The sequence below is a fragment of the Histoplasma capsulatum genome (assembly GCF_000150115.1).
Source record: "Histoplasma capsulatum G186AR genomic scaffold supercont2.4, whole genome shotgun sequence".
Classification (NCBI taxonomy): domain Eukaryota; kingdom Fungi; phylum Ascomycota; class Eurotiomycetes; order Onygenales; family Ajellomycetaceae; genus Histoplasma; species Histoplasma capsulatum.
The window spans coordinates 800,727-826,148 of NW_025544804.1; the positions used below are offsets into that span (position 1 = coordinate 800,727).

Genomic DNA, 25,422 nt, shown 5'->3' on the forward strand with positions numbered 1-25,422 from the left:
ATAATAGCTAGCTACCCAGCTATCAAAACAAAATAAAGAAACGGAGGAAAACGAGAAACACATCGACATCTAATTTACATCTTTTTCCTTCTGTACTTTCTAATGAAACAGGGCGAAACAGGGGAAAATACAGATTTTAAGCAATGTTAATAATCTCAACATAAAGATTTTCTTTTTCTGCATTGCACATGTTAACAACTTGAAAAAAACAGTTCCAGGTGTAAAAACCAACCTCTCACAGCTTTTGTTGTAGTCTTGTGCTTCTTTGGTTTTGGTGTTTCGTCGCTGATGTTGAGCATACGTTGTAGAGGCAGGAAGGGAACGAGAAGACATAGCAAACACATATATGATAACAATTTATAAGATAGGAGGAAGGGTTTGGCGGTGGTCTTGGTGTGGTTTAAAAAAGTGACGATCGTGGGAAATTTTACAAATAGAAAACCGAGAAGTGGTAAAAGGAAGGGTAAATAAGATGAAAGGAATAAAGAAATTATAGAATGCAGCTAAACTAAACAAGAGGAAGAAGGAAATAAAAGATATACAAAAGAGGAAAAAAGGGGTTGGGGAAAATAATCAATGTATCTTTCAAGTTTTTAAAAAGAAGAAAGAAGAATAAAATGCCAAGAACAAAAGGTAGACCACTCGTATCGAAAGGGAGGTCATCTACCTCGATGCTCCCACCCTCTACTCACCCTTCAACCGATCTTGATGGACTGAGAACGCATCCTGCAACAAATCCTGCTCCTCCTTCACGTGGCTAGCCTTCAGACCCGTCGCCACACTTGCGCTCGGATTCCGGCCTGCATACAGCACATGGCGCCGGTTATGGTGCACGGTCTCGTTCAGCAACGTTTCGATGCGCGGCTGCATGTAGCTCCACGCACCCGCATTCAGCGGCTCCTCCTGGCACCAGACGATGTCCTTCGCGTTCGGATAGCTGTCCAGGTTCTCCTTGAGCTGCTGCCAGGGGAACGGGTGCATCTGCTCGATGCGCGTTATGGCTGTGTTGTTGATTCCATGCGCGGCGCGGTGTTTTTGGAGGGCGGCGTAGACTTGGCCTGAGCATAGGATTACGCGCTCGATGTCTTTGTGGTTGTTCAAGGAAGGCGAACCGTGTTCTGGGTCGGCGATTATCCACTGGAAATGGGAGTCACCGGTGAAGTCTGAGAGAGGGGAGCGACAGAGAGGGTGGCGGAGGAGGGATTTGGAGAAGAAGATTATCAGGGCTAGAATTAGGGGTTAGCCTGCGAATTTAAATTTTTTTTTTTTAGAGTCGAGGAAGGATATGGGGGACTCACGTTTTCGGAATTGCCTGTTCATCTGTCTGCGCATGACGTGGAACAAGTTGGACGGCGTGGTCATATAGGCAATCTGCATGTTGCAGTCCTGGTGTTGGCGGTCGATTCTATCAGGAGCGGGGAACACTCTTGGATCTTCGTTACACAGTTGGAGGTAACGTTCTATTCTCGCGGAGGAATGCTCGGGACCCTGGCCATCATAACCATGTGGCAGCGACATGACAAGACCGGATCGTTGGAGCCACTTGGATTCGCCGGATGCGATGAACTGGTCAATGATACATTGGGCGTTATTTGCGAAATCACCAAATTGAGCCTCCCACATCACAAACGCATCGGGTGATGTCAGAGAGTAGCCATATTCAAAGCCCAAGCTGCCAAACATGTCAGCGTGTTAGTACAAGAGATGTCGATTATTAAAGATAAAACCAGAGAACCCCCCCCCCCCCCCTTCCACCAAAAAAAAAAAAAAAAAAAAAAAAAAATGAAAAGGGGATATGAAAAACTCACGCGCCAAACTCGCTAAGCGAAGAATTCGAGATGACAAATTTCCCTTGATCAGGGCTAATGTGCTGCAGCGATGTGTATGTAGTCTCGTTCTCTTGGTCATGCAGAACAGCATGACGCTGCGAGAAGGTCCCACGCTCCACATCTTGTCCGGAGATACGCACATGATGGCCCTCAGCACAGAGCGAGCCAAACGCAAGCGCTTCGGCGGTCGACCAATCGATGTTCTCACCTTCTTCGACGGTTTTCTTTCGGTTTGCCAAGATACGTTTCAGGTTGCGGTGCACGGTGAAGTTTTCAGGGATGGATCCGAGGACGTCGCCGATCCTCTTCAGGGTTTCTGTGGGGACGCCAGTGGGCGGGTGTGGGAGGACCTCCGTAGCCAGCTCCTTGGGGGTTTTGAATCCGTTCCATGCGGAGGTCAGCCACTCCTTGCTGGAAGGCTGGTAGTCCTTGCTACGATCGAAGCTGTCGTTCAACATTCCCCAAACCCACTTCTTGTGCTCCTCGATGTCCGCCTTGCTGAAGGTCTTCTCACTGATCAACTTGTCAACATACTTGTCCAGTTGGTTAGTCTGTTCTGCGATGCGCTTGTACATCAGGGGCTGCGTGAAAGAAGGCTGGTCCGTTTCGTTGTGGCCCTGTTTCCGGTAGCAGACGATATCGATGACCACATCACGCTTGAAGGTGGCGCGCCAGTCAGCTGCCATCTGGCAAACGTAGTTCAGCGCTTCAACATCATCCCCGTTGACATGGAAGACAGGCGCGTCGATTGCCTTGGCTATATCAGAACAGTATGGGGTGGAACGAGCAAAGCGGGGATCAGTGGTGAAACCGATTTGGTTGTTCACGATGATGTGGATCGTTCCTCCGGTGGAGTACGCGGGCAGGGAATGGAATCCCATTGTCTCGTACACTACACCCTGCGCAGCAAATGCAGCATCACCATGAAGTAACACCCCCATTGCGGTGTTGAATTCCTTCTCATCGTTGTTGTAATGCTGGATGGCACGAGTCTTTCCGAGAACAACGGGATCCTCGGCCTCCAGATGAGACGGGTTGGCGACGAGAGAAAGCTGCACGCGCTTGCCTGAAGGCGTGGGACGCTCAAAGTTCATGCCAAGATGGTACTTGACGTCTCCGGATCCTTCGTCCGAGGGCTCCACGGTACCGCTGAATTCGCTGAAGATGGACTCGTTGGGTTTCCGTACGACGTTACTAAGTACATTAAGACGACCTCGATGTGGCATACCAATGACGATATCCTTAATACCGTAGTCAACACTACGGTCAATTAGGGCCTTCATTCCCGGAACCAGGGTTTCGCAACCTTCCAAACCGAAACGCTTATCGTTAGGGAACTTGGTGGCAAGGAAAGACTCGAAACTGGAGCTCCAAATCAGGCGATCCAGGATACGGCGTTTCTCATCGATGGAGTATTTGTAAGGGGTGGGGATCTCGACGCGATCACGAATCCAATCGCAAGGCCCTCTGTCTGGGATGTGGATATATTCGATGCCGTACGAGCCGCAGTAAATCTTCTCGCAAGCAGCAATGATCTCCCTCAGGGTCATCTTTTTCCTCGTCTCGGTTTCGAAACGTGGAAGAATACCGGGTCCAAGGGCGAATTCCTGGTCCAGGTCGTTCTCGGTAAATCCATAATGGTCCAGCTCCAACTCCCTAGGTTTGTTGTAACCAAAAGCTTCAGCTTCTCCACGGATTCCCAGGGGGTCGATCTTCGCTTTGTGGTGTCCACGGGCCTGGTATGCGCGCACTAGGAGCTGGACTTTCAAGTGGTTCGATACTTCGGTTCCGGCAACACTAGCGGTCCCGGCGTGGGGCATATGTTGAGGCACGCCGCCGGTTGGGATTGGGACGAGAGTTGGGGGAGGCTGGAAGGCTTGGGAGATGGGCATATTGCCATCTTCCATATTGCGGAAGTATGTTTGCCACGAGACATGAACACTTGTGGGGTCCTTCTTCCAAGCCATATACATCTCATCGATGTAATTCGCAGTATTCCCCTGAAGGAAGGAATCGCTAGGATCCTTAAACGCCAAACACGTCAGTTCCCCATCCAAAAGCAACGAATATTACATGATATAATAGAGACGGAATTCGATCTATCGCAAGGGGGAATAAAATTGGGACGAAAGAAAAAAGAAAGGAAGAAAATGCAAAAGACATACCACTCCTTTACTAGACTCCTCTGCGGCAACAGCATAATATCTCTTCTGATTCCATACCTGCTGGCGGCCAACAACAGCCAACGGTCTGCGCGAGGCCAGATGCAGCTTGGAGCTACTCCGCGACACGGTATTGGCGGGTTTCGACGAAATGACAGAAAATGCCCGGATGTTGCAGGCGCAGGACGAACGGCGGAAGAAGGCAGCGTTCGAAGACGCTTTAACCGTAGCAGTTCGCAGCATAGTTGTGGATCCTTTTTCCTGACCCTTTTCTTTTCTTTCTTTTCTTTTTTTTTTTTCGGCTTTTCTTGACGTACAAGGAAGGGGATCGTCAATAGTTCCGAACGTTCAACCAGGCCGTCACGAAGTCTTCTTTGTAGAGAGAGAAAAATGAACCTTTAACATGGAAGAGGACAACAAGAGATTTTCTATGAGTAAGAATTATGAATTTGTAAAATAGAGAGACGAAAGCCCCATGTTATAGAGGGAAGAGGGGTGGGGGTTAAGGTAAAAAGAAGAGAAGGTGGTGGCAGGGTAAAAGGTAGATTTACTCAACAAGAGACAACAAAATTCCAATAAAAGATAATCCTTTTTCAAAAAATGAAATGAAATGAAATTTCCCTGCTTATCTCTCGAGTTTTTTTTTTTTTTTTTCCTAATGTTTTTCGTGTCCTTCGTATCCCTCTTTCTATTCTTTCCTTCTGTCTGAGTGTATTCCTTCTATTCTCTGTATTTCCTCGCCGGGTTCCCAACTGGCGAACCTAATTAATCTCTTCCGCGAAGGAGAAGAAGAACAAGGCGAACACCGTAAACGATAACCGAGGATCTGGCGGGGCAGCTAGCCAGCCTCAACGGGCAGACGTTGAAGATATACGCAAAGAAAAAAAAAAGGAAAAAAAGCAAAAATAAAGGCGGGAACTGTCGACTAGTACTGTCGTTCCGCCTGGCGAGACACCCGTTTCATCAGAGAAGAAGACAAATGACTCTTCTCCCGCTGGCGGCTTTGCGGGTGGTTTAAAAAGGAAGAAAAATTGGAGAAAAAAGGGAAAAGAATTAGGGCAAAAGCCTCGTATGACAACTATGAACAAGCTTCAAGCTTCAGCTGTGGAAGGGTAGAGAAGGGGATTCGATGTTCGACGGAGGCGGGGGGACTAGAGGACGTGTTGTGATTCCACGCGGGATGGTGCGAGGAATTGAGGTTGAAATCGTGGTCAGGAAACGAGGAAGAGAAGATGCAACGACGAAAAGGCAAAAAAGAAGATGCAACATGTAACAAGCACCCAAGCAGCAGAGCCACAGCCGTCGCCCGAACCGCCTCGGCTGAGTCAGCTGCGCCTGCACCGTGACAGGCTGTGACAGCGATACGGCGGCTCTGCGCCTGCCATTGGCTGCCTCGCTGCGGTGTGCAGCATGTTTTGTGACCGTCCACTGGTACCAAGGTATCATAGCTGTGTCCAGAACCTTGGAGGGCACGAGGGCAGGAGGGCAGGCAGCCAATCAGCGGGCAGGAATTGTTGATTTCTATAGACGCCAGGCCGGGTCAGGACTAGCGCAGCCGCTTTCCCGAAAACGGTACGGTCGTTACATACACAAACAGAAACATGATTTACGTCACCTGGTTGTCCTCCTCAGACAGCACATCAACTTGCATAAAACTAAGGAAACAATGATAAATTATAAATAAATAAATAATAAATAAAATAAAATAACCAAAACATCCTCTGGCCAGGTCCAGTGTAGTTAGTTGGCTAGATGTGTAATATATGATAAGAGCAGTCGGAAGATTCAAGGGAGTTGACCAACCTAGATAGATGACTGTGTGTAGGTAGGTATATTATGGGGCAATATATATATATATATATATAGTAATATCGGTATTACCTAGGCTACATATATGTAACTCCTTGTAGAACCAAAATAAATGGCACGGAAGAAAAATGGCACCTGCAAAACGAAACAGGATATGCATCTCTCCATCCACCCAACAAACATAACAACGAACCCCTTTCCCCACAAATATATATATTTCTTTCACATCCAAGTGGAAAATTCAAAGATCCGGGGGGGAGAGGGGGGAGAATGATATGATGGATAGATAATCAACAATCATCCGGCGCGATCTCCTCTTCTCCTGCCGTATGTTCATCTCGTTCTGATTCCTAGTGAGTGTCCATCGCTCATGGAGATGTGTGTGGGTATCATGTGTCATAACTCATACCGTAGACAGGGGGGTAAAAAGGAAAAGGTGCTATTGTCAAAAAAGAAGAGGCGACAGCTGAACAAGTTTTAAAAAGAAAAGAAAATATTAAAAGGATAAATAGAGAAATCCCCCTGGTGATATTTCAGAGAAACGCTTTTAATGCCCAACAGCTAAGCCAACTATGTTATAAACATGGCCTTGGCATATTTCGTAGTATATATATAAATCTCAGAATATTTCCAAAAAAAAAAAGAAAGAAAGAAAGGAAGGAAGGAAGGGAAGGAAAACGGATAAGATATCTCCTACCTAGAAGTCGCAATACCCGGGTACGATAGAAACGACACGCGAAACACCTGAAGAATAGTTTTCGATTTTTCTCCCCCTCCGCTTTTTCACGGCTTTCCCCCTCATATCAGGCCGCTAGCCATAACTTCCCTCTCCACAACCTCGCGCTCTCCACTCTCACTCGTCCGCCGCCTCTCAAGAACCCACCGGTCACCGCCCGCCTCATCAGTCTCCTTGACGTAGCTGATGCTCTCGGTCGTGCTGTTGGCGCGACTGTGCTGGGATATCCTGGTGCTGGCAGCGGTGCTGTTGTCCTCTTTGGAATCAGAGGTGGCTGTGGCCGTGGCCGTGGCGTCGGTGACCTTGGTTTCGTCCGGCTCTGCTTCGAGTGGGAGACGGGAACGGTCGTGATGATGGTGCTTTTGCTCGGAGTATTTGAGTGGAGAGAGGGGTTTATCCTTGTCGGACGGTGTGGTTATATAATTGTACGTAGAGGAGGAGGAAAGGGGTGAGAAATCATTGTCCGAATGATGAGGATTCTGCTGTTGATGGTGATTGCGATACGGGTGGGAATGGGGATAAGAATAGACTTGCTGCTGCGGGTGGGAGAAACTGCTGCTGCTGCCATAGCTGGTACTTTCCGTGGCTACCGGCGACCCAGTCAACACCGTATTAGAATTATTACTGTGATTATTGGTGTTGGTGTTGTGATTGCTGCCGCTGCTGCCGCTTCGCCCTTGCTCAGCCAACATGTCGTGGAAACTAGTAAAGCTCCCCCGGCTGGATGCCGCCGCTGCCATGGTAGCCGCGACAGGAGAGCCACCATGGCTGGCTGCGCTACTCCGCAAGCTGCCATTGCTTCCTCCCCACGCCCCGCGCCTGAGCTTCATAAGGGCATTCATCTGATCATCGATATTGCCCAGATCACCAAGATGTGCCAGAGGTGGAGGGTTTGTGAATGATGCACCCGCACCGCCAGCAGCAGCAGCAGCAGCATGCGCCGTCAATGAAATGATCGAGTTTCGCGTACTCCACTCGCTACGTTCAGTAATGGGCGTGAGGCTGGGCTCTTGGAAATTGACACGGCCGCTATGGCTCCTCGTGATGCCCTCGACGCTGCGCGTGCCAAAATAGCCTCCCAGCACCATCTGTCCGTCGCAGTTGCTGGCTAGAGCTTGTGGGTAAAATCCGAATTCTTGCCCGTAGAAGCCCTCGTCGTCGTTCTCGAGGGCTTCTGCATTGGCGGCTGCAATTATCGCGTCGTCGTCGAGGTAGTCGTCGTTATAGTCGAAGTCATCGAAAACTTCTTCAAAGGCCATCGGGTCGACGTTTTGGCTGACGCGGCTGTCATCAGCGGTAAGGCCTGGATGGGAGTCGGGTGAGAGCGGTGCGTTGCCTGCATCACTAGACCTTTCGCTGACACTGCCGCTTCGTTCAAATCGGCCGTTGAGCGCGGCTTCGTTGGCCGCCTTGGCGAGGGCGCTGTGGTATTTCTCGAGATTCCCTTGTGTCAGGCCACGGATGGTACTTGGGTGAATTTCCTGCTCTGTCAAACGTCCCGTCACTTCACTTATACCCCCGTTCTTGAGAGATATATTGTGGTGCATCAGACTACTCTGGGCTGCAAGAGGAACCTTTCCATCCTCCTCATCATCGCCATCGTTGACACTATACTCTTCTATCTGTTGATCATTACCCACTGCGATCCCGTCACTGCCAGGCCCCGTCTGCAACTGGGGATTACATTTTGGCTTCCGTTCGTAGAGATGACTGGTCTCATCGTCGAAAACCGATTCGTCGAACTTTTCGCCATCAATATCCCCCAAGATATCATCAATCATGCCATCGTCAAAATACAAATCGTCTTCATCGCTTTCAGGGTAAACCGAAGACCTCTCCTCCACACCTTGGCTAAAAAGCGGGGAAGGTCGTTGAAGCCCTGGTTCGGTAGGTGCTGTCGAAGCGTCTGTATCATTCTGAGAGAAAGCAGTGTTGTTGGCTAGTGGACCATTGGGCGGAAAGATACCGCCAGTCCCGGAGCTAAGCCCAGCAAATACAGGGTTAGGACTTATCATTAGCGGGGTTGGCATGTCGTTCACTGGCGAGAGAGGCGTGGAATAGTTCAAATCCAGCGGACTCATAGGATTAGATAGTACAGGAGGCAATACAGGTACGAACAACTGATTGCCCGGGTGTCCAAACACATGTCCCTGGCCCGTGAATCCATCAAACTCATCTCCAGAGTCTGCATCGGCATTCACGCCGGGAATCCTCTCTTCCAGCCCATCATCATCCATCATGGCATCGTAGTCAAATTCTTCAGAGTCAGAATCATTCGCCCGATCGAGTTGGGCTTTTGCTCTTTTAGCAGCTTCTTTCTGCTTGTGCTTCTCCTCCATAATACGCTCCTGGGACGCTGAGTCTCCGTTCGCCATGTCAAAACTAAATCGGGATGCACTGCTCGTGAGATGTCTGGGTAAACCCGAAGGTTGAAACGAGCCATCGTAGACCGTTGACGCTTTGGACCTTGTACTGGAGGACCTGAGGTCAGAGGACATCGAGGCCCTATGTCCTTGTTGTTTTCTGGAGCTTGCTTGTCGTAAAGGCAGCGGTTTATCGTGGGGTTCGACAGCAGAATGCAGCCGGGCAGAGGATGGAGTACGCCCAGTCGACGGAGTTTCCGTATGGCTTCTGTCACTATTAACAGGTGATTCCTTGTTTTCATTCTTCAAACTGTCCGCTGGCGAAAGAAGGACAGGCGGAAGATTCTTATTTTGGAAATCCTGCACATTCACTGGTTGACTATCTACAGCCTGCTGTTTCATCATGGGTACATTCGGTCTCGGCCGCGGGGCGGAGAAATCATGAAAACGGTTTCCTCGAATCCTTGGATCATAGTCATCTGGCAACGCAGGTAGTCCCAGCCGACTTGCACCTATTTCGTCCAGGCGCGGGGTGAGGGTCTGCCCCGATCGACGACGTGCCAGCAAGGCCATGGGGTTAAGGAGATTCAATCGCGTTTTCCCCGCCCGAGAAGGGGCGGGTTCGTGGTGTGTATCATGGCTGCTAGCATCACGTCGAGAGTAATTGCTATTATTGTTGTTGTTGCTGATGACGATGCTGCTGCTGTTGCCTTCTTGTTTAGCTAACTCACGACCAGGAATAAAAGCATTGCTGCTGCGTTCGACGCCGGAGGAGTCAGGCGAAGAAGGCTTCATCCGTACACTGTTGTTATTATTGCTTCCTGGCGAATAACCACCCGCAATTCCACCGCTGCCCTTCGAGCTGTCCGAGAGTATATTCTTGCCAAATGTAAGCTTCCAAGGAGAGGTAGGTTTGCTACTGTGGGGAGCAGAATCGTGATGATCGGGTCGTAACATTGCTGCCTGTTGCTGGGAATCGGCGGACGGCAGTGGCTTCTTCGAATCACCATTTCCAGCCGAATGTGGGCGCACCATGAGCGGAGGGATACTAACTCGTGGTGACGCTGATAGCGACGTAATATTTTCTCGACCACTGCCACCATTGTTACCAATTTGTTTCTTCTTTGTATCAGAGCCATTCTCCAACTTCCCACAGTAATTATTATGCCTATTATTATTGATGTTGTTGTATTCCGACTGCTGCTGGTGTTGCTGCAGGGGCGGTGTCCCAAACCACGAAGTCGGCTCGCCAATCGTACTCGAAAGCTTGGGCGAATAAGGCGAATCTGGTAGAGAGAGCTGCGGCGGGAGGTGGCTACTAACTGGCAACGCAGTTGACGGGTGGGTTGTCGGCGATGGTGAGGTAGCTGGTGGGCTAGGCCGACGATGCTCGCGCCGCAAGTAAGAAAAGACTGTAGACGGAGGCATGACAGAGGTGAAATGACAAGCTGCAGCGCAGGTGCATTACATAAATGATGAGCACACCCCGTTCCCTTCAAGGTTTGGGAATGGAAACTCCAGAGCTTGTGGGTTGCCCTACAACCGTTACGGAATCAAGATTGGAAGGCCATGGTGTGCTGCGGCGGGGTTTCCTGATTGTTTGAGGATGTAAGCTGCAGCTCTACGGCACCAGTCTCGAGGATCTGCCAGGGAAACCGGGCTGGATGCAGCAGGATAGGGAAGGCAGAAGAAGTTATCGTCGTGTGGCGTAGCTGGCGTAGCTGGCGAAGCGGGTTGTTGTAGATTGTTGTTATGTTGATGTTGTTGTTGATGTTGTTGATGTTGACATTGAATGTTGATGTTTTTGTCCCGTTGCTGATCCCGTTCATTTCCCTTGTCTTGGAACCTTGTCAGCAAGAAAATGTCTCCGCCGCATTATTCATTCCGCATTGGCAGAGTTAGTTAGTTAGGACGAGGTTCGAAGATATGGAATACCAAGGAAATGGTGAGCAACAGTGGTAGTTATTTATGCGGCAAAAATCCCACGTTTACTATGTATATATTGGAAGTCAATGCACGAAGCTTTGCCGCACCAAGCATGTTTGGTTCTACCCCGGAATACGCGCCTGGGGAATCCAAGGATGAGGGCGACAAGTTGCCGCTTCACAGCCTCGGCAGGCTGCTGTCTGGTGCTGTCTGGAACTGTGGGCTCGTTGCTCCCCCCGCTCCTCACCCTCGTGTCAATGTGAATCTCTGCTTCCTGAGGGGGGCCTGCTTGTCCAGCGTCGATGCTGTGCTCACCCGGGCCCAGTCCCCGCGAACCTTAACCCCCCGGGCGTCCTTCATTCTACGTCGACACACCCATGGAAACCTGAACGATGCGTAAAATAAGCTTGCGGGCGACCCATGATCTATGGAGCGATATTCAGCATGTGGTCTCCGCAAGGAAAGTGGTATACCGTGGTACTTTTTAGGCCGAAAAAGCTTTAACATGCGATGGAATACTTGCAAAGGCATAATAAGTGATGTCAAGAAAGCTGCAGGTGCATCTGTTGAAAGGGGCTGGCTTCCGTCACCTTCTTCTGACTGCCAGTACATACAATACATCGATCTTGAAATTATCTTCTCAAACCGCAAATTGTTTTGCGGGGGGAATGCGGTGATTATGCGGTTTTATTTACCCACAGTACTCCCCTCTTGCTCAAGGAAGGGCTTTCTTTTCCCAGTTCACAGATCGAAAGATAAGCCCAAATTTACGGCGCAGTACACTCCTCTCTTTTGAGCGAAGGGAGTTTTATTCAAATATGTGCTTTCAACATATGTACCCTACATGTGAACCCCAGTCACAACCGTCTATATTGCGCAAGGCGCCTGGTCAGAACTAAAAACGCCCGACCAGCCGGAAGACAGGAAAAGGAGAGAGAAATGAAGGTATCATAACGAATTTGTCGTATAGTTAGGATATCGAAATATTGTTCGTACACAAGTGAGACGTTTGGGCGGGCGCTGGAAAGGCAAAATACGCGATGGCAAAAAAAAGATGGCCATGACAATGGAATGACGATGACGCTGATGAGATATAAAAAGATCACAAAAGACAAAAGTAAAAATTAAAAAAAAAAATAACAAATACGAGGCTCAAGAACTCCAAAGCACAAGCCACAAAGTAGAAAATCCCAATGAGACCGTACAGAGTAGCGCCACGCCCCATCACTGGCTTTCTCGCTCAAAAACTGGAAAAAGCAGTCACTAACTCTGTGCCCTGTCTTTTCCCGTTCCCGAGATGGCTAGTTAGTTCCATCACTTGAATGTGATCAAAAGAACGATAGGGAGGATTCAATGGATATTGAAGACATGGCGGTGAAAAATAGAAAACGGAAAAGAAAAAGAAAAAGAAAAAGAAAAATGGAAGGAAATCGCCTCGCTATGCCTCGTCATAAAAGCATCTCGCTATGGGAAATTATTGCCATAAGCGCCCTCCCAAACACACAACAAGGGGGCGGGCGGAAGAAAATAAATAAGAAATAAGAACCTTGAGAAACTGCTCCAAACCAACGGCAAACACACATTCGGAAAACGAAATGCCAAAAAATATATATATTTCTATGTGTGTCGTAATCTTAATCTTCTCTATCCCATCCCTCAATACCGCACGCTCTGCCTCCACCGATCAATAATATCGCGTTGGCCAGGGTCGATAATGGCTTCGCCTGCCCGCGCACCAGAACCAGCATTAATGGCGTTCGGGTATCCATATCCATTCCCATACGACAGACCCGTTCCGAGATCACTCATTCCGGTCATGGTGGTGTACTGCATGCCATTGCCCATACCCGCTCCGTTAACATGGCCGTACCCATATCCCATAGACGCGTACTTGGTACTTTTCCCCCCATAACTCTGCTGTTGCTGCTGCTGCATATTCATAGTCGTACTCGTATTCGCCGGAATGCCATTGAGTGGTATTTGGTGGGAGTGAGAATGACGCATAGCATTTCCAAATCGAGCTCCATTATTGAGATACAGATTGTTCCCGCCGTTACGCGCCGGATGCGCTTGCAGGACACTCGCCATACTATGTCGCTGCTTGGCAGCGACTGTAGCAGTGATATTATTTTGCACCGTCCCTGTTATACCCGCTCCCGCCCCTGGCCCCGCTCCCTCTGCCTCTGCCGCCTGCGCCTTCTCGGCCTGTAGACGTCGCCGGCGTTGACCGAGCGTCTCTTCTTCCGGTCGCTCTGTGGAGTCCGCAGGCTGCGGTTGTGGATCCTTAGACTGCTCAGTCGACGAGTGTGGCTCATCGATCGACGCTGCACCAAATTGACTCAGAAGTTCATTCGTGAAGTCCCTCGATAGCCTTTCGTTAACTTCTTCGGATTTTAATCGACGGGCCCGTTGAGCTAACGTCTCTCCTTCCTCCTCCTCATCTTCTTCCCCATTGTTGTTGTTGCCATTGGCATTAAGATCGCTGGTAGATAGGAAAACCGTGCTTCCTCGTTGCATGGAAATGGGAGACTTGCGTGTTTTGCCAACATAGGGTTCGCCACGGATGCGCGCCCGACGCCGACTGAGAGGTTCATTTTCTTCCAACGCCAGCTTCTCCATCAAGCCAAGGGGTCTATTTTCATCATTTTGCACATTTTTAGGAAACAGCACGGCGAGGGGCACGTCTTCATCGTCTGGTTCGTGTCGTTCAGCGATCACAGGGTCCTCCCACGCGAGGGTGACGTGTTTTTGGTTTCGCGTTTCACGTTGGTGTTGGGCGACAGCGTCCAATTCGAGTAATGTTGAGTGCATACCATTGGGGAACGCTGTGGCTGCCGTACGGTTTCGTTGTTTTTGTTCTTGCTTGCGTATCTGGAGTTCGGCCAGGAGAGTTGTTGGAGCTCCAACGTAGGTTGCCTCCTCTTCCTCCTCTTCCTCCTCCTCTTCCTCCTGTTCATTATCCTCATCATTGCTCCCACTTGAATTTTCATTTCCCCCAAGGCGATCCTCATTCCTTTCCCCACAATCCCGCTGTTTCATATCATTGTGAAGATCTGAACCCACACGGTCTTGATCCCCTTCATACGAGTCCCGGAATCGAGTCACCTCATTACTACCCTCAATAGCATGTCCTTCAGTCTCGTGATCTCCCTCCTGCTCAATGGTACTAAGCTCGCTTCGGGACAGCATGACGCTATCCCGATCTGCGGGAGATTTGCGGGAGCCATTTTTGCCCTGCTTACCGGGAAGAGGCTGTAACTTTTTCTTTGTCTTGGGCTTGCCGTAGACCTCACTACCAACTTGGCCTGCGATTGGGTGATCGGTAAAGGCACTAACGGGCGCAAGGGCTGACGCATCAAGAATGCTATCAAGTGTAGCAACGGCTGAATTCTGCTTGATTTCAATGTCCATCTGGACAGGGGGGAGGTCAAAATAAGCGGAAGCGCGTAGCTGTGGTGGTATTTCCGATAGTCGCTTGGCAGTCCGGGCTTCCTTAGATTCCTTACCATTATCCCCCAGATCTAGCTGAGATGACCACACCACCGACTTCCTTGCACCTGCTGAGAAGGAATTGACGAGCTGCGAGCGGCGTTTTTCGTAATGCGGTTCGGGGGATTTTTTCGATCGCCGGGGGGGGAGGTTAAGCATCATTGGAACAGGCGCAGGATAAAACACCATATTTTCAACCTGGGTTGGATTGTTGAAGGATTGTGATTCTCTGGCGAGAGGTGGTTTCGTCAACGAAACACGGCCACCCGGGACTCTCTCTCTGGGTAGGGGAGCGAAATGAACTCCATCAAAGTCTTTGAATAAAGATTTTGATTGCCTGTAGGTATCCGTTGAACCTGGTGTTGGGGAGCGCTCTTCGGAGACATTCTCGTCGTATGTAGGCTGAGGATGGTCTGGAGCCAGAGGTTGTTGCAGCTGTTGATTGTCGACAAGGTCGTGCTGAGGAAGCTCGAGAGGAGGCAGGAATGGAGGGGCAGAGAGGGGTTCGTGGGGTTGGGTCGACTGGTCCTCATTTTCAGGCTCAGGGAACCCAGCCAGTCGTAAGGCAACTGAGGACGATCTCACGCGAGATGTAGGGGCATCAGTTTGCGAGGAGGAGGCAAGCATGACCGCGTTCTTTTGGGGTGCGACGTAATCTCCTGGGGGGTATCCGCTCGACCTCGTCGTGGTATTTATGCCAATGATCGAGTTCGATTGCGAGGAGGTGAAAATTTCGGAGGCAGGGGAACCACGACCAAATGGATGGGGATCAGCAGCCCTGCCGCTGGCAGCAACAGAGAGCCTTCTTTGTTCTTGCTTCAACTTGCGTAGTTCCTCCCCTATATTCGAGGAGGTGCTCAGGGTTTCTGCAGATTTTTCCAGCCGCTCAACATTTCCCACGTAGGCGCCTTGTAGTGATTGAAGGTCGGGTGTTGGGTGGCAAAGAGGAACAGGACACGCAGACACAGGGGATCGAATTAGGGGCTCAGCTGGCGGCACGGTTGTGGCGTTTTGGAGGTAGTTACTGGCGGAGGAGTCGAAGTTACTGTTCAAAGAGGTGCGGTGATTGGATGAAGAAGAAGACTGTGAATCATTATTAATGTGATTGGCCTGGACAAAGCCATTCGCCAGGTCTCCATGGGTTGCTGTGGTATCGTAGTCGTCTTCGTCCAGAAGGTCATAGCTGTGCGTTGAGGCGGACCCTAACGATCTCATTACCGAGCCTAGCGATGGGCTGGGCTGATCGTCGATTCTCGCCACCTTCATAAACCTAGACCCCCCCAGATTGTCGAGGTCGAGCGTGATCTTCCCGAAAGCCCGGTGGATTTTGTTAGGAGAGGCCTCCGATATATCCGAGACTGAAGCATCGGAGGCCATTTCGTCATTTTCGTCGGACTGGGAGATGGCATTGTACTCCATAATGAAGGCGACGACGGGCGATGGTGGTTACGGGATGACGCCAGCGCGGCCAGTTCTATACAGAGAACAAACGAATGAAAGAGATGCGGATGCAGTCAGCAAGCGAACGGAAGCGTATTGATCGATCCAGGATGTGCGAAAGGGGAGAGGGAGGGATCAAAAAAACAAAAAAGAGTAAGCGAACAAAGGAGTGAAGTTGAGGAAGTTGGCGGATGATGGTCTCGTGAGGCCTGAGAGCCACAGCGAGGGCAACGACTATGGCGGAGGACCAGAACAAGGAACAGGACAGGAACCGAAAGGCCAGGGGACCACCTGCGATCGCGGGTATGATCTCTCTGTTTCGATGGGTCAACACTGGGATAGCAGGGAGTTGTTGCGGTGACGGGATGAGGATGGTTATTGTTCCACCGCGCACAAAGCCGCCTTGCCAACTGGAATGGGGGTGATCTGTCTAAAAACACATTATAATTGCATTGCAGGGAAGCCTAGGGATAAGTTCTTTTTCCACTTCGCCGTTCAGTGTTTGGTTTGGGTTGTAGAACAGAAGCATAGCAATGCAATGTGTACTGTATGTTTGAAGGAGGGACAGAGAACAGTTCTACACCGTGAGAGAAAGTGGTTTTATTAAACAATAACCAAAATATAATAAACTAACATACGACATAAGACGAAAGAAAAAACGTTCCGACAAAATTCTGCGTAGGAAGTAATCAATCCATAGTTATAATATGAAATGGTAAGCACTTCTCCAAGGTTGTCAACTCATTTTAACTGCGTAGGGATCCATGGGTAAGGATCCTCATCTAGAATCGAGCCTAGAGCAAAAAGACAACCCAAACGCTCAACCACGAATCAACGGTGGATGGCAGGCTGAGACAGGGTGCTTACCATATATTTACCATGTTCCCGTTGTCAGTTGGCAAGGCACAGGAAGACAAGGCCCAGGAACACCCGAGAAGCAAAGCTTGCTGCATCCCGTCGATCATCGCTGTTGAGATCTATGCCCATCGATGGACTGGGGATGGACTAACTTATCTAATTTACATTATAAGCTGGGCAGTTTTCGGATCCAAATATCTTTTGTCTCGTACTCCAGTCCGCCGTGCTTATTCGATAATAATTGTCAACTAGCAGTAATAACTAGTCAACTAGTGATGGGACAAACGTGGTGGAGATAAGATGGGAACTAACCATATTGCATCGTGGCATGGCGCATTGTGGTACTGTACATGTTGCCGGGTTTGTTGCACGATATATACTCCATACATCGATAAAAGATTTTGTACGGAGTAGTTACAAACTCAATGGAGCTTGAAACAAAGAGACCAAGTTCTTGTCCTTGTTCTTTGCCTTTTCATTCTTATTTCGCGTGGCTACTCTGGAGATAACCAACTTTTAATTAGTTGGACATTTATATTTAGTTGACTTAAGACTCAGTGCTCCTAATATGGGCAAAGAATGGTTGTTTTCTACTTCTTTCCCCTTCTCACTAAAGATACTTCTCTGACCAAACATCCATGTATGCTCCGTATACACTCTGAAAAAACCCCTGCATTCACGATTGCACGATTGAGAGTTAAATTCTCTACTGGATAGTATCCCAGCTCGGTTTTCCAGGGATGCAATTGACAGCCCCAGGAGCCGAAATTTTTGTGAGACAAAGCGTAAACTACTAAAAAGTTCAAATTTGCCGACGATAGTAACTTATATTACGGGTTTGAAAGGTACGCAGCATGCTCTTTCGCCCGAGGATGTTCACGCGAACTGCTATTGAATTCCTGCAAGACTAGATGAGGTGAAATAAAAGTTGATCCATAGCTAGCTACCCAATTATAAAATACTATTACTAGATAGAGGCGTTGATGATCCGTGAAAGTGCAGAGAAACAAAATAGCAAAATTTGCTTCTCCTTCTATTACTATTTGTTGTTTGTTGTTACTTTGATACATCTATATATCCAAAGATAATGACTAGATTAATGCCAACAATGGAAGCTTCTATACAACTGAATACAAGCATCCTCACCCATTTATACATACATATCCACCCCGCAATCCTGTCTCTCATTGCAAGGGAATCGGGGAATAATCTTATCACCACGTGACAATAAGCGGTTTCGAGCTCGACGCGAAACGGAGCAAATATTGATGGACCTGGCTTAAATCGAAGCGCAGAACATGAATAGTCCCTTGATCAAAAATGGCCTATTATGACATAGATGCTATTCTTACAGATGCCCAGGTATGGCATTCATCCAATCTATTTGTGTCTTTTGTTGCCCCTTTTGAAAAACAAATTTCCAGATGGCTTTTGATAATGGCTGACGGCGGCGGGGTGCTCGCTGGTTGGGGGGACAAGAAACTACCATGCACCTTCGAACTCGAGGTTCCAGGGCTGGGTTACCTGGATGGCAATGTTGGGGAGGACGTATGTTATTCTCTTTTTTTTCCCCTGTAGTCTACGCGTCTTGCCTTTTGCCGTTTGCTTTTTAGTCCTGCTGTTCATGGCGTCGAGTCGAAGATATCCCAAACTAATCCCATCCTTTCCACCTCCCCAGATAAAACCAGGTACCCGAATCGACCTCCCCCTCTGGCTCGGCGAGATGCTTGCTGTTGGGTTCGTCCTCTACTGTACCCATCCTTCCCCAAACTACCATCTTAAACAACGCAAACACCTACCAAATGCTCTCAATTTCCCCCAATTCCTCCAGGCTCACACTCGCACAGCGCCCGCACCGACTCCTCCCCCCTCGTCACCCTCGACCTGCCTAGCGCCCTCTCTGAAAAGGTCATGAACGCGCTAAAAGCCGACCCGCGCACCGTGGACCTGCGCTCCCTGGCGCCGCACTTCTATAGACTTGGCGTGCGCATCCTGCAACTGTTTGAGGAGGAGGAGATGGTTGATGTTCTTATGGAGGTGAGTTGGTGGTATATATATATATATATATTATATACACATATACATATATACATATTCGTGTGCCAGGGAGGAAATGAGACGGGGTTGCGGAGAGGAGGAGAGAAGAATAGGTAACACGGCTTGGTGGGAAGGTTAACCGTGCTGACCAGCACACACATATTTTTTTTCTCTATATGGGAAAATTTAGACATTCAAGAAACGCGCAATGGAGATTGCGGACCATGCGCATAACTCGCGCGGCGCGCTGGGCGATGGGGTGGAGTTCTTACGTGGGCTGGATGAGACGGAGAGGCAGTGTGAGTTTTCTTTATACTTTTACCCTTCTTCTTCTTCTTCTTTTTCTTCTCTCTTTCTTTCCGTGCCGTGTCGTTATATTTTGTATTTCTCCTTGAAGTGTTGCCTTGGTTTCTTACCCCGCTAATGCTTACTGTTCCGTGTGTGGGCGGGAACATATATCAAGTATTCCGAGCAGCCCATAGCAGCGCAAAGGAGATGCGCGCCTGGTCAGGGGAGACGAGGAAGAAATAGGCGAAGAGGAAGCAGGATGGGAGGGGAAAAGTAACCGAAAAAACAAAACAACTATTATACAACTGGGGAAGTTGAGGGTATAAAATGCTTTGTGCCAGCAAAGAATTCGTAGATTGGGATTCGCTAAGAAATCGTGATTGGGGAGTTAGAGTTGGGTGTCCATATAGATATATATCAGGGGGTGGGTGACTGATTTTTTTTTTTTTTTTAAAGCTAGGCGTTCAAAGGGAATAGCATACAAAGGAAATTGTTATTTCGTATAGTTTCCTATTCTCATATCTTGCTGAAATTATTATTACTATGAAGTTCAGGAACCGCATGTGATTGCTGTATCACTCCCCGACATCTACACAGTAGAAAACAGTAAAACGTAATTCGTTTCATGTCACTAGCCAAGCAAAGCAAGAAATTTAGACGCGGAAGGATGTAGTGATTGATGAACATGATTGGCTGGATGGGACGGCGAACCAGCAGCTTGCACTCTATCCGCCTCCTTTTCGGTCGTTGGAAGATACCAAGTAGGAATGCCTGGACGGGAATATTGACAGAGCAGTCCCGCAGAACGCAAACATGGCTCTGCTGTGTTCCCTGCTTGTTCGGTTTGGATTCATTATTCCAAGTCAGTTATTGATCCAGCCCGGTTCCCCGGTTCCCCTGGCCCCTGAGCCTAACCTAGAAGTGGCTGGACAGGGTTGGTTCCAGGGCTAGCTGCGGGGAGCAAGGGATAAAAACGTCTGGCTGGGAACGCTGGGATACGAAGCTTGAGAGGGTTCCTGGCCCGAAGCTTGCTGGATTGGCCGGTTTTATGTTCTTCTTCAGCTTCCAAACCGCGGATTTGTGAGAACCGAATAAGTAAATTATAATAAATAAGGAAAATAAGTTAATAGCAATTCTTCAGTAAATGGCAGTTTTTCTACAGACTTAGTAGCGGAATTTACAGGATTGACTCCACTTGTGATGTACTTTGTGATGTACTGCGTTAGTCTGATAATGATAGGTTGCGGGTGGTGCTCTGATCGCGCGGTGGTTTGCTGGCGGATTGCATAGAGCTCTCTTTGAGCCAGTGGAAAACTTTTTTAAAAGGGGGTAGACTACATCATTTCTTCTCTGAATGAGAGCGATGAAAGCTTTCATAATAAGACAAAAGTAACTAATAATAAAAACAGCTCTGATGAGAGATCCTTTTATGTTTCATCCTCCTTCTCTTCAAGTAGTAGGAAATATTCGTATAGGAAGATAAAACCGTTGTGAAACAAACTTCGGTAAAGGATAAACCAAATTTTTGTCGAAGCTTCATTTTTGATAGAAGAAGGCGAATGCTTGGGGGCCACAAAATATATATCAAAAATAAATAAAACAAAATCCTTTGCAACTGAATTTATTTCGGATTGATTGTTTTATTTAGGAGTCGATTGAGGGGTTTGTGTGAGTTCTAGCCCAGCCACCGCCGAAGAAGAAACGAAGGCCGTTGCGGCTCCTCACGTCCTCGCCTGCCCCTGAACCAACTTTTCACTCTCGATTCAATTCAATTCTCCAATTGACCGCTTCGTGGTTCCACCGTTCTCTCTTCTTGCATTCTCTCTTTGCCTTTCTACGGAACTATTATATTCATGTTCTATCATATCTGACCAACTTAGCTCTTCCCCTCCCACCCACGGCTGTCCTTCATCTGTAATTCTCTCGCTGATACTGCAATCGCATCCTCGATAGCTGTTCCCACCCTGTCACTTACATACCAGGCAGGACTCGATGCTCTGCAAGTCTAACGGAGGCATGTTCGTTTCGACAATTGAAGCTCTGATCTGAGGCCCTGTTCCACGTCCAGTGATCGACACGGCAAGCTGCCCGACTTCAACAGCAACAAAACCCTTCCTATCCATTATTTGAATAGAGGGGAATGTTATACAATCGCTCCTTTATATATATATATCGCCACATCCTTACTGACGATTGATTCCTCATCTCGTTCTGGCTCTGTTATAGGACATCGGATGTCTTGGCTGAAGAAAAGAGAGCTTCATTATTAGCCATCAAACATGGATACTCAACAACACTACAGGCACTATCTCGCCAACGGCCCCGCCTCATCTCCCACAGTCAGGGTCGCCTCTCGCTCTCAGAGATATTTCTCCGGTCAGTTTAAGCTAATTTAAATGTTTTCCTTTTAACCAACCATTGAATTGCTCCTGATTATCTTGACAGCTGAGCCCTCAACCCCCGATCACTCGCATCCCATCAAGCCCACTTCCCAGAGAAGAAGTACGAAAAATACCACTACCAAAACTTATACTGGTATGTACACAATACCACTCTATCTCCTTGAAGTGCGTGCTCGGATCAGGATTCTAACTTGTGGAATATGTTGTAGATGCATCCAGAGGATCTGCCAGCCCCACTTCCATTCAACATGATACCCCACAGCGTAAGTTTACCACCTAGCTATCTATTTCGCAAGGCGCCAATGAATTCTGCTTGACATATATAAACTGCTATTATTATAGGTACCAATGACTCCACCGGATCAACGCCCCTGGTCAACCCCACCTCCTCCTTTCTCAAAGGCTTGATAAATGAACAGCGGGCCAGCCGCAGCGGGCGGAGAGCGGCGTCTGAGCACCCGAGCGACATCCACGTCCAAACGCCCACTACAGCTCCATCTCAGGATGATTCGTCGTCAGAGAAACAACGGAAAGTCAACACCATTTTATCCGCTGGATTGAAACAGCCTAGGGAGATGGCGATGAGAGAGATGGACCAGGTAACGATTCTTCTGATGTCCAGTTCACTTATCTTGCTAGCCAGCATCAGCTGTACTGACCATATTTCAGTATGTTTCCAAACTGAACAAGTTGAACTTCGACCTGAAATTGGAGATCTATCATCGATCCCAGCAGCTCATTTCGCTGGAGAAGAAGCTAGAACGGATGGTGACATTAGAAGAGGAGGTTCAGAGGCTCCAAGGGGTAGAAGCGGAAGTGCAAGAATTACGCAAAGTAGAAGAGAGCAATCAGAGGCTTCGGGATTCAAACGAGCACCTTCGACTGGAGCTGGATAAGCGAGACCAGGCGGTCAATGAGGCCGTGGAATTGATTTGTCAGCTCGAAGCGAAGATAGACGCGCTGGAGACTACTACTCATGATGATGATGATGATGGTGACGATGATGGGAGGCCAATGACTGCTCGTCCGCATACCAGTGAGGGACTCGTAGCTTCTCCCAGTATGACCCCAAAAGGCGCGCCCATTTTTGATATACCAGATCGTACCTCATCGTGGAAAGGGACCAGCTCCGCGCGTCCATTGCGATCCCGTATGGAGGCAGGGGGTACTTCAGCACGGATGGCCCGGCGGCACCCGTCGTTCCTTCAGGAAAGCAGTGGGAGCACCAGCGCTCTTCGTAGCCTTTATCTTACTGCAGACGAAGAACCTGCGTTGCAAAATGGATTCAACACAGATTCTCAAACTGGGAGTTTTCTTTCAGGAGACGAACCGTCAGAGCCAGAATCGCCCAGACTCAGCATCCTCAGTGAATGCAGTTATCTGAGACCGTTAGCTACCCCGTCAAAACAGGTTGAAATCGAGTCCGCAGGCAATGGCGCGCTCCCGAGAAGCTTCTCGCAACCCATTTCCAAATTGGATCTGAAGCAGGAGGAAGAAAAAGATGTTAAAATGTCGCAGATCGATCAGTGGATTCAGCCTCAAGATGGCCTGCTTGTTCCGGCTGGGCAAAAGCGACATAATAACTACTTTCAAGCGGAGACATCGGAGACCAGATTAAAGAAAAGGCAACCTTCTCTTGGGACAGCATTCCAAGCGCACCGCCCTGCTAAACCATACAAATTCACCACATCAAAATTGGACGGACAGTTATTTAATGGAGGGCGGTTACCGCCTACACCAGATACCATGAGTACGTCCAATGCAGACGCAATGAACCGGTCGAATTCGAGTATCATCGCGGAGAAGAGCCTTTTGGACCGGGGCCGTTCTTTCGCCAACTTTTCCGGGGGGAATATATCTCTACGACGGCCCAGGTCTGCGGATGACATTACAACACGGCCAAGTACCGCGAATACAGCTCTATCTGGAACAATGGAGACGTTGACCAATGCCACGCAGCTTGGAATTAACCCAGGTCGGGACCATCTTGGGAGTGTGTTTCCAGCTTTTGGTGGCCATGTTCCTGGTAGGTTGGAGCCGGCAGAGCTTTTCCTTAACGGAGATCTATCTAGGCAAGATAGTCAGGAATATGCTGGCCAAAGTACAACCACCAATATTAATACTACTACCCCAGAGGATAGTAGTGGAGGTAATACCCCATCGGCACGGCGGAAGAGATACTCTCCGTCCCTGACATCCACACATTCGGAACCACAATGTGAGGCCTCAAGTTCAAGTTCACCACCTCTTACTCCCCAGGACTGGTTAGAAGCAGCATTACCAGCCGATAGCGGCAAGCATCGCAAGCCTTTGAAAGTTTCCCGTCAGCACCCTCATCAACATAGGAGATCCCATTCCACAAATACCAAAGAGTCCTCTTTGCTCTCAACTGGTGACCCCGCCACACCGACGTCCACAACAGAAACAACGCCATCAGGCAAAGAAAAAGCAGTATCCAAGCCCGACGAGCTATACCTGCCGTCCCCCACAAATCTCCGCAGTCGCATCACAGGCAGCAAAAAGAACCAGCTACAAACAGAAAACGCAGATCTGCCCCGTCGCCGTCTCAGCCTCCGACCACGCTTCTTCAGCCGCGCCGTGACCGCTGCGGCCGCTGCCTCCCATCGCCAAACCAACCCTGACTCTGTAGATGACCTGGATGGTGCGCCATCGCCCAAGATTGGCAGGAGCAGACGAATGAGCTCCAGTCGCCGCAAGAGTTTACATATCGAACTACCGTTACCGTCTAGAGTTAGGGCTGATTTGGGGTTAGGAGGTAACGGTGGCAGTAGTGGAAGTGGTGGTGGTGAAGGTAGCAGTCATAGCAACAACAACGCGCAAAATGGGGGCACGGATATCTGGACATCACCGGCTTCGATGATGTCAACACCACGAAATGGGGCCACAGACAATCGCCCGTATACATCGGGGAACCCAGAGACGGCGAGCAAGCGACGTCCTAGCTCTTTCGGTATCTTTGGTTGGATGCGTGGCACGACGAGCTCTGGTACCACACCAACACAGACACAGGGTAAAGAAAACAATAACCGCAACAGCCGCAGCTTTACACCAGCGAGAGATACGCCTACACCCACCGCCTCAAGAACAACCGTAAGCGCTACGGCGTCCCCCACGACCACGATGACATATTCAGCCCAATCCCGTCCCAAATCCCAATCCCGCAAAGCAAGTGACAGACCAGCAACAGCCTACACTCCTATCACCGTAAATGATCGTCAGGCCAATACCAATACCAATAACAAAAAAATTAATAATATACATATGAATACCAATACACCGCTAAATACGGCCATTGCATCATCTGCGCCTACTACACCTGCAGATGACTGTGGGCTAGAGAAGCGAGGATCGAGATTTTCTCACAGGCGAGCGTCATGGAAGCCCGTTGTGTGATTTGTTTTAACTGATTCTATTACCTGGTTGATTCTGTTTTATTATTATTAAAAGCCGCGGGAAGAGGGGAAAGGGGAGGCAAGGAGGAAGGGAGGGCCGCCGGGGCAGTGGGTTGCTCCACTTTTTTATGTCTTTTCTTATGTGATTCTTTGTTTCATCGCTCTTATGTCTTTCCCTTCTTTCCCACGATGTATTGTACGTGCACACGTAATGATGAGTGCTGATTCACGGCCAATGTTTCGCAGACCTACTACTTCCGTTCCCTTTTATGCGTTCGTTCTGAACTTTCTGCTATTGCGTTGCTCACTTGCATTGTCCCCTTTTTATTCTACTTTCAACTGAAATTCACTGTGTACTTCCATTTTTTATAAACGCACTGCAAGCAAACGCAATCCTAAGGGAACCATGATATGAGGATGTTTTTTATGCTATAACCATGTTTATTAATGGCCGCTGGTTGATTTCTGCCCTTCTCAACACCCCTCCCCCTTTTTCTTTCATTTTCTTATATCCTTTATATTTTCCGTTCCCATTTGTCTTTGTACGCTCAGGTCATGGGTTCTTTCTTTTCTTCGTTTTCAACACCATGTTTTATTATTAAAAATACTTGTGGGTCCGGGAACCGAAACGATAGTAATGTGATGGACAATCCTCACTTCAGAATTTCTT

General features: G+C 48.7%; 7 protein-coding genes across 7 annotated transcripts; 4 read left to right on the forward strand and 3 right to left on the reverse strand.

Moving 5' to 3' along the window:
• Positions 1 to 47: 47 nt before the first annotated feature.
• On the reverse strand, positions 48 to 4,234 carry HCBG_03384 (2-oxoglutarate dehydrogenase; the record flags this gene model as incomplete). The annotated part of the gene is made up of 4 exons (XM_045430433.1): positions 48 to 1,226; positions 1,299 to 1,672; positions 1,809 to 3,829; positions 3,995 to 4,234. The coding sequence occupies 4 exons, from the start codon at positions 4,232 to 4,234 to the stop codon at positions 685 to 687; spliced, it is 3,177 nt and encodes a 1,058-aa protein (XP_045288576.1).
• A 2,364-nt stretch (positions 4,235 to 6,598) lies between these two features.
• On the reverse strand, positions 6,599 to 10,327 carry HCBG_03385 (uncharacterized protein; the record flags this gene model as incomplete). The annotated part of the gene is made up of 1 exon (XM_045430434.1): positions 6,599 to 10,327. One exon carries the CDS (start codon positions 10,325 to 10,327, stop codon positions 6,599 to 6,601), a length of 3,729 nt encoding a protein of 1,242 aa, XP_045288577.1.
• A 433-nt stretch (positions 10,328 to 10,760) lies between these two features.
• HCBG_03386 (uncharacterized protein) lies at positions 10,761 to 11,225 on the forward strand (the record flags this gene model as incomplete). Its single annotated transcript, XM_045430435.1, has 2 exons — positions 10,761 to 10,800; positions 10,909 to 11,225. The coding sequence occupies 2 exons, from the start codon at positions 10,761 to 10,763 to the stop codon at positions 11,223 to 11,225; spliced, it is 357 nt and encodes a 118-aa protein (XP_045288578.1).
• A 703-nt stretch (positions 11,226 to 11,928) lies between these two features.
• On the reverse strand, positions 11,929 to 15,733 carry HCBG_03387 (uncharacterized protein; the record flags this gene model as incomplete). The annotated part of the gene is made up of 1 exon (XM_045430436.1): positions 11,929 to 15,733. The coding sequence occupies one exon, from the start codon at positions 15,731 to 15,733 to the stop codon at positions 12,482 to 12,484; it is 3,252 nt and encodes a 1,083-aa protein (XP_045288579.1).
• Positions 15,734 to 15,990: 257 nt separating this feature from the next.
• Positions 15,991 to 16,728, forward strand: HCBG_03388 (uncharacterized protein; the record flags this gene model as incomplete). Its single annotated transcript, XM_045430437.1, has 3 exons — positions 15,991 to 16,057; positions 16,213 to 16,301; positions 16,513 to 16,728. 3 exons carry the CDS (start codon positions 15,991 to 15,993, stop codon positions 16,726 to 16,728), a joined length of 372 nt encoding a protein of 123 aa, XP_045288580.1.
• Positions 16,729 to 18,049: 1,321 nt separating this feature from the next.
• Positions 18,050 to 19,180, forward strand: HCBG_03389 (DNA replication complex GINS protein psf3; the record flags this gene model as incomplete). Its single annotated transcript, XM_045430438.1, has 5 exons — positions 18,050 to 18,160; positions 18,291 to 18,349; positions 18,460 to 18,649; positions 18,840 to 18,948; positions 19,113 to 19,180. 5 exons carry the CDS (start codon positions 18,050 to 18,052, stop codon positions 19,178 to 19,180), a joined length of 537 nt encoding a protein of 178 aa, XP_045288581.1.
• A 2,368-nt stretch (positions 19,181 to 21,548) lies between these two features.
• On the forward strand, positions 21,549 to 24,753 carry HCBG_03390 (uncharacterized protein; the record flags this gene model as incomplete). The annotated part of the gene is made up of 2 exons (XM_045430439.1): positions 21,549 to 21,602; positions 22,009 to 24,753. 2 exons carry the CDS (start codon positions 21,549 to 21,551, stop codon positions 24,751 to 24,753), a joined length of 2,799 nt encoding a protein of 932 aa, XP_045288582.1.
• Between the last annotated feature and the right edge of the window lie 669 nt (positions 24,754 to 25,422).